General features: G+C 37.1%; 1 protein-coding gene across 4 annotated transcripts; it reads left to right on the top strand.

Annotated features, from left to right (window-relative positions):
- The first annotated feature begins 1,728 nt into the window (after positions 1-1,728).
- ints6 (integrator complex subunit 6) lies at positions 1,729-17,920 on the top strand. 4 transcript variants are annotated; one of them, XR_007441131.1, is made up of 19 exons: positions 1,732-2,230; positions 2,405-2,482; positions 4,856-5,005; positions 7,490-7,579; positions 8,117-8,300; positions 9,618-9,737; positions 9,818-9,966; positions 10,194-10,346; positions 10,658-10,790; positions 11,599-11,693; positions 11,815-11,925; positions 12,504-12,719; positions 13,075-13,201; positions 13,575-13,717; positions 13,824-13,998; positions 14,273-14,614; positions 15,158-15,251; positions 16,291-17,289; positions 17,327-17,920. XR_007441131.1 is itself a non-coding variant. In XM_007241485.4 (18 exons), the coding sequence occupies exons 1-18, from the start codon at positions 2,120-2,122 to the stop codon at positions 16,382-16,384; spliced, it is 2,565 nt and encodes an 854-aa protein (XP_007241547.3). In that variant the 5' UTR covers positions 1,732-2,119; the 3' UTR covers positions 16,385-17,920. The 4 variants fall into 4 exon arrangements, 3 of the variants coding, with proteins under 3 accessions (XP_022518220.1, XP_007241547.3, XP_049340635.1); XM_007241485.4 differs by having other exon boundaries at positions 16,291-17,920; XM_049484678.1 differs by lacking the exons at positions 1,732-2,230; positions 2,405-2,482 and adding an exon at positions 3,111-3,612 and having other exon boundaries at positions 16,291-17,920.
- Positions 17,921-18,058: the final 138 nt, after the last annotated feature.

The raw sequence follows: 18,058 nt of genomic DNA, 5'->3' as shown, positions 1-18,058 counted from the left end.
TCTCTGTCAAACTAATGAGTTATTAAAAGCCGGAAGTGATACGTCACCGCGCGATATGGGTCACTGCCCCTAAACTGTAATATAAACAGAAACAGTTTTTATTTTAATTTTAATGTAAATTTAGGTGTCACAGAAATCTCAGATATTACAATTTGTACTTTTAATGTTTGTTAAAAGTGCTAACGTTTAGTCCATAGCTGTCATTGGTATACCTTTTCAAGCTGTCAGTCTCCCAGCAGAATGTAAACCTTAGAATTATCCTAAGATGTAGGTAGCACTTCTCAAAAGTTTGGGTGCTCCAGTCAAATAATATATGTTGCTTTTCAGAGTGTAAAGAAAATAAACAATGATAAATAACAATAATAACCAGGAACTATGCTTTGTTATGTACATAATTCTGTGTCTTTGTAGAGGGTGTTACATTTTCCACATAAATTCATGGACTTTGACCAACATATTTGCATGAAAATGCAGACATTCATGTATAAAGGTTTTTGTATTAAATGCATGAATGGGTGTAGAATGTGAACATAAAGAGCTGCAATAAGAATTCAGCAAAGGAAACAGATGGGCGGAAGCTGTGAGCAGCTCAGGGATCACAGCTGCACACTTTGATGATAAAAGACACTCTCAGAATATAGTAGTTTACCAACTGATCTATTTCTGCAGAACACATCTGTACTGTAAATCTGCAACTTTAATGGATACTGTGTCTAAAGGGAGCTCATCTCTTTACATGTGCAGTGAACAAGCAAACATCCTCAGCTTGTTTGTGGTGAAGAAATGCAGTCTGAGATGGAAGAACTATAATAATCTGCGCCTCCCCTCCTGACACTGACTCATCCAGGCTGTGTTAGATAGCTCTGATATAAATATCTGACCCATTGTGTTCTAACAGAATCTGAGGGTGTGATCTAGGAATGCAGCTGCCAACTGTTATTATGTTTGAAAAAACAATAGACAATGCTTGTTTGTTTGTTTATTATTTATAAACAATAATCAACGTATAGTAAATGTGGCTGATTCAGCCAAAGTAATTATTAGCAAGATTAGTCATAAGTGAGCATGATTCTCATGTTTATGTTAATTGGAAACCAGCCAAGCCATTCCATTATAGATATAAACATTACAAAAAGCTGTTATTACATAATGTTTGTAAAATATGCATTACTGGCTGTAATAGAGCACAAATTCAAAGCAGAGAAACAACTCACAGTGAGTGTGTGATTGGCAACTGATAGGCAGCCCCTGTGAGCATGGGCCCTGCTACAGTGATCAGTTTGATAAGGCAACTTCAGCTTGATCTTTTGATTCACTTAGTGAATCACAGAAAAAATATTAGAGTAAAAACATTAATTAAACCTATAGAAAATATGTAGTGAAGTAAAATTGGAAGGAGCAAAAATAATACTTCAGTAGAGTACAGATACAAAATTTTAGTACTTAAGAAGTTATGGAAGTGAAGTAAAAAAGACTACAGTAGATACAGATACAGTATTTTAGTACCTAATTGCAGTAGTAAAATACTTTACTTCGTTACTTATCTCTGGTTTTAGTTTAGTGAGCCACCACATTCCTAGTCCCGCTGTCCTGCGCATGCGTGCTCCTACAGCTAAGGCCTTTATTTGAATATGATTATATGATACCAATCAGCATCGGCCTATTTGGGGCACATGGTAAAGAGGCGCGCGGAGGGGGCGGAGCCAGTAGTGTTCGGGGAGTAAAACCGGCGGACCCGCAGCCCGGAGCTCCAGTGTGGGGAGAGTCATGGAGGTGAACAGAGCAGAAAGTTGTGAGGAGGAAAGTTAGGGAGTTCTTCCAAAGGCCAAAAACATATATCTGAATTCCCCTGTGAATCAATAAGCGGGCCCCGGGGGTCTTTTTAACGACGTATTTGAGTTTATAAGGCTACGGGCGTCTCTATTGGCTGCTCTTATCTGCACTTTTTGAGAATGTGCGGGTCGGTTAGCATTAGCTAGGCTGCTAGCAGCGTGGAGACAGAAGCGACAGGAGGCAAACAAAAGGGTTCCGTGGGTTTTTTTGCTCCCTGCCTCCTCTCTCCATTCGGCCACCTACCCGCCGACACTCGGTCCATGTAGAGCGGTGCTTTATCAACACCATGCCCGTGATACTTTTCCTGATAGACACGTCTGCCTCTATGAACCAGCGCTCCCATCTGGGCACTACCTATCTGGATATAGCTAAAGGTGCCGTAGAGACTTTCCTGAAGGTAATGCTACTCTCCAGCTAGCCGCGAGCTAACGGTACCTCTCTGCCCGCAGACAGAGCTGCTCTGTGGGTCTCGCTCATACGCAGAGACCGCTCTGCCTCTTAATGTAGAGCTTTATCTAACTGTGGACTGTTTTTCTCTGTTTCTCTCTGTTTTATCTCCCTTTTCCATCAGCTGAGGAGCAGAGACCCGGCGAGCAGAGGAGACCGATACATGCTGGTTTCTTTCGAGGAGGCTGTGGCTGGAATAAAGGTAGTGTTCTCTCCCTTCTGGAGAGTCTGGAACAAAAACACGGAGAGAGAAAAACTAACCGGCTCTTTAATCGCTAAAAAATAACCTAACGACGCTGAACTAAACAAAAGTAAACATTCTGACAAGCACCAACATCTCTCTAAACATGGCCGACATTTTGTAGAGTGAGGAGCAGGGAAGGAAGAGTGTTTCAGAGATACAGATAGAGTAGCTTTAGTGTTACTCTTTTTCACCAGAACAACACTTCTCTCTTAACAATATATCGATTTTCGCAAACCCTTTACAATAAGAGTAGCTTGCATTAACCACTGTAGTTCTAAACAGTGTCTCAGCAGTAACTGACACTAGTTAAGACATTGATTAATCATTAAAAGTCTCAATCATTATTGTTTGCAACATTATTAAGGAGTAAGATTAGAAGTAACATTTAACAGTGTCATACCCAGCATCAAATATAGGTAGGGTACAAGATATTACTTAACTGTATCGCTGATCGTCACTATCAACTTATACAAAAAAAACATGGACATGACCTCAATAGTTCTAAAAAACGTGATATCAAATATATATAGCATCTGTATGTGTGTATGTATATGTATGTATACATATATATAATAAATGTAAACCAAAAATTACAGCTCACTCTGTGACTGACATCAGAAAGTGATTGTGTGATTGACTTCAGTCTAAAATGATTCACATGTCCCTTTGCTTACGCCCACTGGTTCTACGGTCTGCACTGGAAAATTTTTGTCCTGATATCCAAACTATGCAACTGCATGATGTTGCATAGTAACAACATGGACTTATCTGTTCCAGCAACGGACATTGTGAAGTTTTTCCCCATTGCTGTACTCTATTTTAGCCAATCACGCAAGGACAGATGCTTCAATACCTGTGTTTCTGAAACTGGTTCCGTTTAGACTTATAAAAACATTGTTGTTTTTCAGCAAACCAGCCGACATTTGCAGCAGTTTTAGTGGAACCAAGAATACATCAAAAATGTCAAAAGAACCTAAAATGCTTTAGTTTCAACTGTTTGGTACTCCAAAGGTTCAAAATTAGGTTTGTGAACCAGAACTGAGCCTGTTTCATGTTGGTGGAAAAGAGCAAAATGTGGACTTCTGCAGGTAAAAGAAAGTTTAACTATTCCAAACTATTATTAATTGTTTTCTTTAAAAGTGTGCAATTGTTAGTGGCATTTAATGTTCTTAAAATGATATTTATTGCAATAACATATTGTTCGCAAAACATTATCATAATGGGCTTACGTTCAACAATGTTTTTGTTGTGCTAAAAGACCAACATAATTCAACTTGAGGCCTGTTTAACATGCCGTTCTATTGACTTCTGTTAATATGTTGTATTGCTCTTCATGATGTAGTTACTCATACTGGGGTTCATGCCTGGGCCACTTGCACTGCTACACAAAGACTGCATGCAGTATTTGTGTTTGTCTCTGTAATGTGGTATAAATAAGTTTGTCAACCTTGATGTTAATGCTTTTTATGAACAAGTTATTTTTTATTGTTTGTTTTTTTCTTTGTGGTAATAAAACAAGTGAATAATAATACCAATCCTGGCAAGAAATTAGTAAAGCCTCCGAAGGTTGGAGAACCTCCCTCCAGTCATTAATAATTCTCAACAAGTGCCATGCATACACGCCACCAAATGTCTCTATTGAAATAATATCAAGCATAGCTGGACTAAAGGAAAAAGTGAGGAGAAATTGATCTGGATGTTAGTATATACAAAATTATTCCATTTGAATAAACACAATTATTAAAATATTTAATTTTTAATGCATAAACAAGATAAATTTTTTTCCTTTTGATCCAATGGGTGCTATACATTTAATTGCTGTGTTGATAATATTGTATTTATGATAAAGTATAAACCCCACTTTTTGTATTAATGTGCTGGATACTCAGATTTTCTGATTGACACCAATAATTGTATTTTTTTTTTTTTATCAGCAACCCACACACAATGCATTGCTTTCAAAGTTTTTTTTATAATCCACAATTTAAAAATAAAAGGTAAGTAAAGGATGGTGCACTATCTTCCTAAATAAGGACACGTTGCCTTATACAGTGCCTTCTTCAGACCCAGTTGTGCTTTGAAGATTTCTAACGTATATAACATTTTAAATGTCTAAAACGTGCTTGATTTAGACTACAGTTTGATAAAGCATTTAAAATAAAAGAAAACTGATTTCTCCCAAAGAGAAAAAAAATTGTTGGTGCATATTTGTTTTCATTGGATGGTCTCCAGTTGTTGCCTGTTCCCTCAAGATGCTTGATTTGCCAGTAGACCCAGAATAACCTTCTCTTCTATTGGTTTCTCTCTTTCCCTCTTTTTTCTTCTCACCAGGCTGGGTGGAAAGACAGCCATGCCACGTTTATGACCGAGTTAAGGAACCTGCAGGCCATCGGACTCACTCCATTCGGTCAGGCTTTAAGGACAAGTTTTGATTTGCTCAACCTCAACCGATTAGTTTCAGGGATAGACAACTATGGACAGGTATGTAGTGAGAAAGGAAAAAACAACTCCTTCAACCCCCCCACAACATCCCCCTTCTCACAGTTTTCCAAGCATCTTATAGACTCACATTGTGACAAAACAGCCCTCTGCCCCAGAACCGGCCCACAACATGCTTTCAGTCACATTGTTTTAAAATTACAAATTTTATTTAAATCTTCTTTTCTCCACATCTCCTCATCCCAGATGATGACAGTCAGCTATACGAACATCAGCCTGAAATATACAGCTGCCTTAAATAATGAAACCTCTGCCCCACCAGTTACTCAACCAGTTGCCTCAGTGTGTGGAGGTGTTCAGTAATCTCTAATAGACTTGTTAATATGCTGCTTTGTAGCTTCAGAAAGACAGAATTGACACCTAAGAGGTCCTGTCTGATGGACTCCTTAAGGATAAGGGTATATTTAATATTTGATTAATGTTTATTGCTTAGATAATTGCAAGTGTGTGTAACATTTTTTTTTTACCATATCTGGATCCCAAAATTACTTGTAAGCAAATTTTATTCTTCCTCTCTGCTTAATTCTATCATTATTGATATTATGGTTGTGGGTTAGTCTTTTAGTCTTTTCGCCCATTAGCCCTCCACAAACAGAGTTCTCTTATTAATAATGTTACTCGTATTTGATGGGATTATTGAACTTCAGTGTGAGTGGAATTGTTAGGCTAATGAACAAAAAATCGCACAATATTATTTTTATCACACTAATCAGTATTACTTTAAATGTTATTTCAGTCATTCATTTAATCAACCTTTATTTTCACTCAGGAAAAAAACATTGAGGGTGACCCTCATTTACAATGTTTATTTATCTGTATTTAAGTTTACCCATAATTTCTACATTTTAGAAATGCATTGTTGCTGTCATGCAAAAACCAAGTATCTCGTAAGTGGAAGTTTTTCTGAAAAAGAAAAAAGACCCAATAAAAGACAAATGGTCAAATTAGTGTACACTGTCCTACTGACTTCAAATGTAAATCTTGGCACCATTTACATTAAGTGACCAAGGGTAGACTGGGTCTAAGTTGCAGTCAGTTACTCATTACTGATGCGACTGATGTATAAATGTGTACACACACACACACACTCTTTCAATCACTGGAGTGATTATCCAGCAATATGACCTCACTAATGCTAGTCACTAAATACAATTTTACTCTCCCCTCTAAAAGCTCACAGAAATTCTTCTCTGCATAGAAGAGAAATTTTCCTCCGAAAGCGGGATAAATTCTCTTAATACCCTGATTATATTTAGACAGAAACATACCCAGGGTGCTTTTAAAACAGATACAGATCCTATTGCTCAAACCGTTACAGATGGTCTGAGACACATTTAAATCAGTTTATAGGAGATAAAATCCTAATACATTTGTTCCTGTGAGAAACATTTAACAACCAAAACTCCCCCGTACAAATAAAACAACAGTAATAAGTAAGATATTTAGTAATAAATTAATACCTTTTAAATTTGGGTATTTCCCCCAAATCCCTAATTAGTTTTGACTAGTTTGAGCGTGTGAACTGCACCAGGCCCACCACAAAACTTGGACATGAAATTCTATATAAGCAGCACAATTAATAGAACATGGCTGTATTTCGTAATCAGTAAATCTATGAGGCAGGTGAGAGTTGTGTATCAGTGCAAGTAAATCCACTGTAAAAACACATTTAACTTTACGTCACCTGCTGGATCTGTCTGTGCCTCTGTGTGTGTGATGAATTTAAATGATCGAATTAGGTGTTTAATACCTGCTGACAGGATCTGGAAACCCTGAATTATGATATTTAGGGTAGGAATGCTCAATATTAGACAAGAAAAAGTGCTGTTCTGCAAATATAATCAGCCTAATTCATGAAAAATAAAAATGTATGCAAATGAGGACAGTGTGTTTTTACTAATAAAACGCTGTGAGTAAACTGAGCAGTCAGTTCTGGGTAGGTGTTTAATTCTTAATTCTTAGTTCATGCAGTCAAAAACAGGGAGGGTCAACTGAAGGGTTTAAAGCTTCATCTTGTAACTGATGCATGATCATATTGCGGCTGGATGTGTTACACATGATTATTACATCACGTCAGATTCTGTATGATTATTGGCTGTTTGCAGAGCCAAAAAAATCAGTTTTTTAACTGATCCTTATCTGATTATTTAGGTTTATAAACTCGAATCTTCTGCAGCAGATGGTGTATGAAGTGCATGTAAACTGATTCATCATGTTTTACTCCAATCTTAGTTACACAAATTGTATTTATTTATAATCATGTGTTAAATCATTGACTTCTGTTAAAAACATATGGGGACAGTTTCAGCATTTTTTATATCACCTTGATACGGGTAATAATCCAGCACTTGTAACTCAAACACTTAGTTATTGAACATGAAGACACCATATTGAGGTTTTCTGACTGAGGGTGAGAGATTTGACTTACTTAAAGATAATAATCTCTCTCTCTCCCTCTCTCTCCAGGGTAGGAACCCTTTCTTTTTGGAGCCTGCTATCATTGTGGCAATTACTGATGGCAGCAAGTTGACCAGTACATGCGGGGTGCAGGATGAGGTTAGATAACTGATTTTTATTTTTTATTTTTTTTATTTTTGCACAGTCCTGTTTTACTCCTCTGTCGCACCTTAACCTTACTTGTATAGTTAGATGTCAGAAAAAAAAACTGCTATAGACATGAGTTAAAAAAAGTTTGTGGATAGAAGTTCCTTATATTTTTACAATATCAGACTGTTTTTAATTGTAAAATTCAGTGAAACAAAATAAAAAGTGCAAAACAATGTTTAAACTGGCAACCCAAGCATTGGGCAAAAATTAAAAATGTTTTTAGACATAACATTTTTCTACATCAGCAGTTCAAGAAATTACTTATCACAGTATTTTCATTAATGTCATGCCCTACTCAAAGCTTAAAATAGCAGCAGAAATATAGTTTTTCATAGGACAATTGTTCTGAAATTATTTGTAAATCATCAAGAGTTAAGTTTAAAAAAATGATTATGCTGCAGAATGCTTTGTTTCAAAAGTTACTCGCTGTTCCCTAAATACTCATTAAGTAAAGCATCTTATTTCTGTGCATTTTTCTGTCTGCAGCTCCATTTGCCCTTGACAACACCATTACCGGGCAGTGAGCTCACCAAGGAGCCGTTCCGCTGGGACCAACGACTTTTTTCATTGGTCCTCCGCATTCCAGGTCACGCCTCTCTGGAACCGGAACCACTGGGCGGAGTCCCGCCTGACTCCTCCCCTGTCACGCCCATGTGTGAGGTTACTGGAGGTGAGCTGGCTTAATTAAAGGCTAGACTCTTGGAATGGGCCATGAGTATTTTATTTATATATACTCTTGGCCCATCCCACAAAAATTGCTTTCAAAGCAACAGAGAATTATTTTTTTTTTAAACAGAGAATTTTCAGTGGCACACTCAAAACAGAGGGCGGAGAATTACTGGCACGATGGTGGCACAAGCAACCAAAAAAAACACATTTTTTTCTTTAATTATTACCACCATATGTTTGTTTTAATGTTTCAACAAGCAAAAAAACATTAGTAGTTTATCTCAGTAGCTATGTATTTATCTAACTGTCCTGTTCCACCTTAAATTGTGCAACAGGCACTAGACGCTGCAGCATTTCAAGTAAAATGAAAAACTAAAAGCTAATTTTAGCTCTCCATCACAAAGGGATTAAAGAATGACCAATAATATTTACTTTCAGCACCGCTTGCCCCCTTTCTGAAAACATACGATACTCTAAAGTTAACTAGTTAATCAGCAGTTAGGTTGCTGAGCGTTTGCGCTCCACTGCTGTGTATCTGTATCGGCTGATTGAAGGTTTGTCTCAGGAGGAGGATTTATCACTTCCACTTCTCTGATCCGAGGGTCTTCACTGGAAAACGAGGGGTACGGATACAAAACAGAAAATGTTTACTTTAAAGTGCTGAGCTCTGTGGAAAGTCTGAATCCAGCTTGAGCTCATGGAGACTTGTTAGGCTGAGCTTTAAATGGTGAGAATCAGTGAATGGGAGAAAATTGCTGAGTGGAGGTGAGAGCTCAGGTATGCTGACTAACACAGCTGAGTAACGGGGACACACACACACACACAGACTGAACAAAGGAGCAGATAGAGGGTCAATGCACTGCCTAGTACTGCACAATACTGCTGATCACATACTCTTCACAATGGGCCTCACCGATCAGTCTCTCTGTGAGAGAACAATGAACTGACAAGTTTAAAAAAAAAGACAGTTCTGCAGTTTGAGACGATAAGAGGAAAATTACTGTTCAGTTCCTCAGCTGGAAGCAGACGAAACACATCTGCTTTAATACAGGGGCTGTGATTCAGTATATTGGGATGTCTTGCTTACAGTATAGAAATATGAAACTTGTGATTTATGTTTGATCACATTTTAGGAAATCTCTCATATTATGGGTCATATATCATATTACATATCATGTCATAACTATCATCATAAGCATTACATTTGAGTAAAAGATGAGTGGTATCTGAAGACGAGGTGGTCTGGGTTGAAACTGGGTTTAATTATACCCTTAAAAGGAATAATTATAAACACGTGATCATTTTGTTTTTTAAACAGGTCGTTCGTACAGTGTGTTTTCCCAGCGCACACTCAATCAGTGTCTAGAGTCTCTGGTGCAGAAGATTCAGAGTGGAGTAGTTATCAACTTTGAGAAGACTGGACCAGATCCAATTGAAGGTAAGATATAGTTTACAGAGACTGAGAATCATTATGTTCATTTATTTGTCAATTTAAATTGTCCTTTTTTTCCTCCTCAGATGGTCCAGTGGATCTAAAGTGTGGCCCTCAACCGTGGCACAGCTGTCATAAGCTAATCTATGTCCGACCAAATCCTAAAACTGGTGTTCCTGTTGGCCACTGGCCCATTCCAGAGTCTTTCTGGCCTGACCAGAACTCTCCTACTCTGGTAAATGTCTGTTTCTGCCTCTCTCTCATCCCTCCCTTCTTCAGTCTTCATCTCGCTCCTCAGTTCAGAGTGATCTGTGATTTGAAAGATTTGCAAATTCATTGTTTTTGTCTGAATGTTTATGATTCTAGAATGTCAACTCTTATTATTTACTTTGTAAAAAAAAAAGAGAGAATTTATAGATCAGTTTTCGTGTTAATTTGATGAGTGTTTGTATTTTCACACAGCCTCCACGTATGGCCCATCCTCAAGTTCGGTTCTCCTGTGTGGAAGCAGAACCCATGGTGGTGGATAAGGTTCCATTTGATAAATATGAACTAGAGCCTTCGCCCCTTACACAATACATTCTGGAGAGGAAGTCTCCACACACCTGCTGGCAGGTAAAAACACACACACACACACACACACATAGTAATTAGAAACCTTTAAAGCAATGTCGAATCATATATACCCTTAAAGAAGAACATGCAGTATCTTGATAAAATTGCTTCATGTTTTTGTATATTATGAGCCTGGTGTACAATAAAATGTGAAGTCATTAACAAGGAAAATATAGAATAATTAAGTGATCTCAGTAAAATTAGAAGCATTTTTTATCACCCCTGGTGTGTTTATATGGTAAAAACATAGTTTGGTCAAAAAATACTCCTTTTATGTAAAATAAAATAAAAAATCCCTGTTAATTCATCAGGTGTTTGTGAGTAATAGTGCTAAATATGGTGACCTGGGTCAGCCCTTCGGATACCTGAAGGCGAGCACTGCTCTCAACTGCGTCAACCTGTTCGTTATGCCCTATAACTACCCTGTGGTTCTGCCCCTGCTTGGTGAGTCTGTTCTTGTGTTTTTATATGTAAATGTGTAAATTACCCTACAGTGTAGAGGATCAGGATTATTTCTATGCAGTGATGTTGAATTATTAACAGTAATATGTTATTAACAGTAATATAGGATGCACTGATTTCTGAGCTGATGACGATATCCGATTATTAAAAAAAGCAATTATCACCCAATAAAGATATTGTTCTAATATAATTTGTGCATCGCTAATGATAACTAAACACCTTGTTGAGGCCAGTAGTGATTGATGACCAACGGTTTTAGCAGATCCTAATCTGTAGGATAATGTGTGAATATATATTTAACCAGATTTTAGAACTCAGAGTGAAATAGTAAGACACATTAATGTGCTGAAGAGTCTACACTGCTATTAAACAGCTAAACCACTTATTTGTGCAATATCTCAGAAGTAAATGGAACTATTTTAGGATATTTTAGAGTACTGTAAGCACAAACCGTTGCCACAGTTACATTCACTTTTATTAAATTGTATAGATATGGAACTTATTTTCAGGAATTACACTTACTGTTGTAAATTTACTGTCTTTCATTTTGTCAATGTTTGTTTACTAAATGTTTGAATCTGGTATTTATTTATTTATTTATTTATTTCAGTATTTTATTATATTTACAAGAATATCATTTTTTGCAAAAATGCCAGAAATATTGCAATATTATTTTAGGACCTGATTGTCCACATCCGATGCACACCTAATCATCTTGATCATTAATTTTCTTTTAATGAGTTTTAACTCATTAATTTATTACATTACATTTCTGACTGTATGCTACTAGATGACTTGATTAGAGTGCACAAATTCAAGCCCACAGTGAAATGGCGCCAGTCCTTTGAGACCTACTTGAAGACCATGCCCCCGTACTACATCACAGTGAGTGCTTTTAAAATACATCTTAATAATTAATAATGCATGTTACAAACATGTTTATAACATTTCATTCTGTTACATTCTGAAGAGCAGTTTTTATAGATAGTTGTTTGAATTATTTCAGCCCCTGAGGAAGGCGCTGCGGATGATGGGGGCACCGAATCTGCTGGCGGACAGTATGGAGTACGGCCTGAGCTACAGCGTTGTGTCCTACCTCAAAAAACTCAGCCAGCAGGTACACAAACATCTCCCTAAAGATTTCCTATTCATTTATTTATGTAGCATTTTAAAATTAAGTGTTTGCCTTCTGCTCCTGAAGAACAAAACCATGAATGTTTATTACAGATTGTAGTCATCTTCAGGAAACCTTGGGCTGTAATGTTGGAATGTTTTATCATTTTATCATGTTTAATCATTTTTAAATACTACAGTATATGGTAGGGCTGTGCGTTTTTAATCTGACATGCATAATTTAAAGAAAATCTTGTCATTTATAAAATTTAAATAAACACTACTTTTTGTGAAATTGTATCTAGTAGTCGTGGGTTAAAACATGAGTCTGACACCCAACTGTCTTTATATGTAAACTGAAAATTAAAAATACTGTTTTTGAAAATTATTTATAGTATTGCAGAACATAGTATTGAAATATGATACAATATCGATATTTTCTAACACCACTAATATATGGTATTGGCATTCTACTGTCCAACTTTCCTTACTGGAATAATTCAGTTGTAATGCACGAACTGGTCTCTGTCCTTTTTAAGAGGAAGTAATTGTGTTGTTGTTGTTGTTGTTGTTGTTTTCCAGGCGAAGGTGGAGGCAGATCGAGTGTGTGCGCTGGTTGGGAAGAAGGTGGGGCCGGACCCCGGGATTAAGCTTCGCTCCAGAGGCTCCGCCCTCTCGCTGGCGCACAGGAAAGACTTCGCAGAGCTGCTGCAGAGCATCGTCGGGGACGGGCCGGCTCTCCCCCTCGAGTCAAACCCTAAAGAGTTCTCCGGGTTCCAGCTTGCTGTTCTCAACAAGGTCAGCCTCATTCTGTTTAGGCTTTATAGATACTGTTGGAAATTCTGTGATTTTATTTTCGTTTCTTATGGTTTGCTAAGAAGAAATCCTCTACAAATACACATTTTTCTTTAAATATTTGTTCTCAAGAGTTTGGTCAAAAGGTTGTGAAGATAACCACTTGGAGTCTAATTAAATTATAAAATAAATAACATTTGTCTAAAATTAGGAGCTAGTTTAGCAAACTAAACCAAAATATTGGTTACTTTAAGAAAATGGAAGATACCCTATTTTAAAATGTTCCTGACATGCAACTACAAACAGGTTCATATAAATAATGCATTTGTAACGTCTAGGATTGTGTTTTGCTCTTTAGGCCTTGAAACCGCAGGGATTACGAAACCCGTATGACATACCGAGAGAGCACTTGTTGGACCAGCTGAGCCGTATGAGGCGGAACCTTCTGAATGCCAGTGTGTGTATCTTGAGGGGTCAGGATCAAGGTATTTTACATTATTTCTGCATTTAAACAAAATCAGTGTTTCTATTTATATTAACAGATTTGTCAAAGCAGTACTTTTAACATTATTTCGCTACTGATAGACTGACTGACTTATCAGCTTTTAGGCTGATTGAAGGATGCAGTCAGTGTAAATATTGCATGATTACAAAGTCCAAACATGTACATCTTAAATTGTTCTGTAAAAAAAGATCATTTGAAAATAAACAATTTACAAATCAAAATCTCCTCTTAGACCAGTCAGTGTGGTGCCCTCTAGTGTCTCATACTGAACAGTTGAGATAAAATTGTAAATGTGATTGTGTTCCTATATAAACAGTTTAGTTAAATTTTTACTTCTTGACGTTCTTATCTAGATCAGATTCACAGTGTACCTATAGCACAGATGGGGAACTATCAGGATTTCCTAAAACAGTGTCCTGCTCCCCTGCGAGAGGCAGACCCAGATCAGCCCAAGCGCTTACACACCTTCGGAAACCCCTTCAAACTGGATAAGAAGGTACAGATTTTCTCTTTTTTACAGTTTAGTTTAGTAAAAAAAAAACTGTTAAAAAAGATCGGCGAATAAGAGAAGAGTTGAGACTTTGTTTTTTCTCGTGTTTTAGGCAATGGTGGTTGATGAAGCAGATGAGTTTGTGACGGGCACTCAGGGGAAAGGAAAGCGTCCCGGTGAGCCCAGTTCTCCTGCTGGAGGCGGAGCTCCCAAACGCAGGAGGTGCATGTCTCCCCTTCTGCGTCCTGGACGAGCGTATACACCGCCAAATAAAACGCCCCCTAGAGGTGAGCACATTCATTTATTAGTGAAAATAGGTTTTGATGCTAATTAAAGTACAATTAGCAATAAGCCAATCACAAAGAAACATACAAATAAACTACTTTTATAAACTATAACTATCTATCATGTCAGCTATTTTTGGATGCTCTTGAAATGTATAATATAAATATATAACAAATTTGTGATGAGAAACAGAGACTACTCTCTCTGGGATCAAGTTCTAAAACTCTTCATTAAAGAAAAATATATTTATACTTATCTGTATTAAACCTCCTGTAGTTCCAGAGAACAATCATTCTGCAGTTGGGAATCATGTTGGTCAGATTGAGCCGGACAAAAGCGCAGATCTGGATCCCTCTCCTGAGTCGGCGCCGATCTCCCCTGACCTGCAGCAAAACCACCTGCAGGGAGATGAAGAGGAGGATAAGCAGGAGGAGGAGGTGCAGGAGAACGGGCAGGCCACTGAGGAGGAGGCGTCTGTAGACGGAGAGGAAGAGGAGGGAGTCACCCGCCGCTACCCTTCCCCTAACCAGCTGAAGAAGTTAAGAAAAGAGGAAGGAAAAGAGCTGAACACGGAGCTCCGCGTCCTCATCACCAAGGAGATCAGGAAACCCGGCAGACGTAAGTGCTTTCATCACATTAAGATATATCAGAACCTCAATACAATATTTACATATTATTAAATTATGGCTTCAAACGGGAACATCTGATCAACACCGAGGACTGTGCAATATTGACAAAATATCATAATAGTAATAAAATGTTAATAAAATAAAGTATAATAAAATGATACTAAATGTTCATTTTTAATCAATATCTTACATGCAGAGACTAGTTTTTGTGTTTAAACCCAGCAGATCCCTCTGTTCTGATTACATAACCTAATTTTTTTTGGTTAAAATTTGACAAAAATCAATCAAAATATATTCTCTTAGTTATAGTATTGTAATATATATCGCAGTGTATTACTTTGCAACCCATGTATCATGATGTATTGCCAATTTCTTGCTGATGCACATTATTTTACATATAATTTATTTTCTCACACAGTTTAATGCCGGCTTGTGATTGGATCAGGTGAATTTGTTGTCTTTAAAACACAAACTCTGAGATATGAGAACGGGTCAGGGTGTTTTTCAGGATGTTTGTTTTTCTCTTCTGTAGGTTACGAGAAAATCTTTTACCTGCTGAAGCAAATCCAGGGGAGTCTAGAAACTCGGCTCATCTTCTTACAGAACATCATTAAAGAGGCGGCCAGGTAAGCAGCTTCCTGAATCGATAACTTTATAAATTAATTTAGTTTTTATATCACTGTAATGCGTTAATAATGGATCATATAAGACTTTTTATAGGATTATAGAGCGCGTGTAAATCTGTTAGCCAGTGTAAAGTAACTGCATAGAAACTAATGGCACTCACTGATTGAAATTTTAATCTGAAAAATAGTTTTTTTTTTTTGTTTTTTTTTTGTATGAATAATTTAAGTGGTATGACAAATGAAAATCTATTTAAGTGTAGGTCACTGAGTTTATAACTTGAGTATAAGCCAACTTGATCTTAATACCATGAATAAATGAGCAAAAATAGCATTCTTATTATGGGTATAAGAAATGAGTAACGTATTGCGGTATTATGTTTTGCAACTCTCAACTCAACTCTCTAAAACATCACATTGCCTATTAACAGCTTGTATGTAAATATTTTGTAGACAGTGACTATTTTAAAGCTTCAGGTGGTTCTTGGTTGTTTTAGGTTAAATGTGGTGCATTATTACTGTATCAGAAGAACTGAATTGAGAGGAGATTCCTGTATTGTAATCTGTGTCTTATAGATACTCAGGTTTAAACATCAACTCAAGCTTTTTCTCATGTGAAAGTACTGGTTGTAAAATTTCTTAAAGTATAAAAGTAAATGTAACATGAGGAGAAAAAATGCCATGAAGGACAGAATCTTAAACAGGGTCCTGTAGAGCACGACTTCAATGGAGCGATTCGTCTGCATAGGTTTTTGAAACAGGAGTATTGATGCTATTTTATAAAATGTTAAGGAGTAGAAGTAAAAAGACAAATGAAATAATTACTCCAGTAAAGAAAATAATTTTCTAGAAAGCTAAGGTAACAGTATTTGAACTTAGTTAGTCTGTAATGTAGCTCCTCACTGATTTTTTTTTTAATCACGTAGAAGTCATCAGTAATTTTGTAGAGCAAGTTTAGCCTTATGTTTAAATATTTAAGTTGTGTTTATTTTATGTTTTATTCAGTTGAATAAGTTCACTTGTCTGCTTGCTTTATGCGCAGGTTCAAAAAGCGAGTTCTGATCGAGCAGCTGGAGAACTTTCTAGAAGAGATTCACTTAAGAGCGAACAACATGAATCACCTGGATGGATTGTGACCACAGTGCTCTGGACACGGGACGTGGGGACATGCTGTCAGTGTGTGTTGTGTCTCAATACTAAAGTGGACTGTGGACAACGGCAAAGGGAGTACATGCACTGCATTAGTCAACCTCAGGGCAAGGGCAAAGTGGAATATTATTCCAGACCTTTCACTCCCCCCCTCTCTCCTCTCTTCCATTTGTTTGTCTTTTTTGTCCCTCTGTTGTCTTCCTTACCCTGCTCTCTCCTAAGCCAAAGATAAATAGATTTTCTTTTTGTTTTATCACCAGTTCAAAGTCCTGTTCTTTATTTCATCTGAAGTTGGACTCTAAAGCCGTCACTGCCTGATCGCAATCGCCAATCTAATCTCCATGGAAGAGTTTAAAAGCTAAATTTATCTTTTGTTGTTAGCAGACAGTCAGTCTTTGCGTTATAGAACCTCACCTGGATGACCATTTTACCTGATCTTAAAAAAGCCAGCAGCCCTTAAACCAGTGGTGAGGAACTCTGGGAGGAGCTCTGGATTTGCACACAGTTTGCTGTTATTTATATTTATTTGTTCTCCTCAAAAACACCTGATTCAGCTCATCCAGTGATCCAGTCCTATCCTCAACCTACCCATCTGCGGACCAGATAGCGTTCCCCAAATTTAACTCTTCCTACATTCTTTGACATTTCATTTAGTTTGAAAAACAGTAAAAAAAAAAAAAAAGAGCCAGATGAAACTACGTAAACGGTGAAGATACCACAAGAAGTCTGAATGAAGGAGAAGAATGTGAAGAATGTTTTAGATCAATGCTAATAGATAATGAGATGCTCTACAACATTGTCATATGGAATATAAGTATTCTATATAATCTAGAAAGCTCTAGAAATTATTGCACACAAGTAGAGCACTCCAACCCAGCATGTGCCTTTACTGGTTTTTGATTGAACATCAGTTTGCTCTGGACCTAAAGGAACCACAGAATTTAAAGTTGGACCCCCCCCCCCCCCCCCCCCCCCCATTAATACAGAACGGTGGGTAGGTATAATTAGCTGCTCTGGTTATTGATCTTTGATCAGTGTCATTTTTATAATAGAGACGAGTGGAGACTTTCCTCTTCCTGAACACTGGAAATAGAACCTGACTTTAGGTTTGCTGCCATTTTTTCACTCATTAAAATACTACTTTCAGGTCAAAATATCAGAATTGGACTTAACTACATGAATAGTGTAAAAGGCTTAATCTGGGTCCGAACAACCTGTTCTGCTTCTGCTTCCCCTTATCCTTCATACCTGCTGTCTTTACATTTCCTTCTCCAGCCTGAACAAACCCACACACTCTTCTCTTCACTCGAAACAGGGACCAAATGTTTACCATGCAACTTTCTGTACCAGTTCTGAGGCTCTATTAAAACAATATTTTGAGTAGATTGTACAAATGTAAATAATCAAAATGAAAGTATTATTTAAAGGATGTTTCCTGCAAAAGCCTTTTTGTAAGTGTTTGAATGAATAAAGTTTCTATTTTACACTGTGAATAGCCATTTAAATAAACATTTTTGTTGTAAGGGTTGCTAGTAGACTGTTTTTGATATTTACGTTCAGTAGCAACAAAACAACCACAAAATTCTTCAAAAATTCTAAACTAAAGACAAGTCTGTTGATTTAGGTTTAGGCTTTTATTTAGCACCCCTCATAGTGTAACC

This window comes from Astyanax mexicanus, chromosome 11, assembly GCF_023375975.1.
Source record: "Astyanax mexicanus isolate ESR-SI-001 chromosome 11, AstMex3_surface, whole genome shotgun sequence".
In the NCBI taxonomy this organism is placed as follows: domain Eukaryota; kingdom Metazoa; phylum Chordata; class Actinopteri; order Characiformes; family Acestrorhamphidae; genus Astyanax; species Astyanax mexicanus.
This window is presented reverse-complemented; position numbering and strand designations above follow the sequence as displayed.

Coding starts and splice junctions, on each gene's coding strand:
- ints6 (XM_007241485.4), top strand. CDS start 2,120: ATGCCCGTGATACTTTTCCTGATAGACACGTCTGCCTCTATGAACCAG. Junction 2,483..4,855: donor AGGCTGTGGCTGGAATAAAG/GTAGTGTTCTCT, acceptor TCTTCTCACCAG/GCTGGGTGGAAAGACAGCCA. Junction 5,006..7,489: donor GGATAGACAACTATGGACAG/GTATGTAGTGAG, acceptor CTCTCTCTCCAG/GGTAGGAACCCTTTCTTTTT.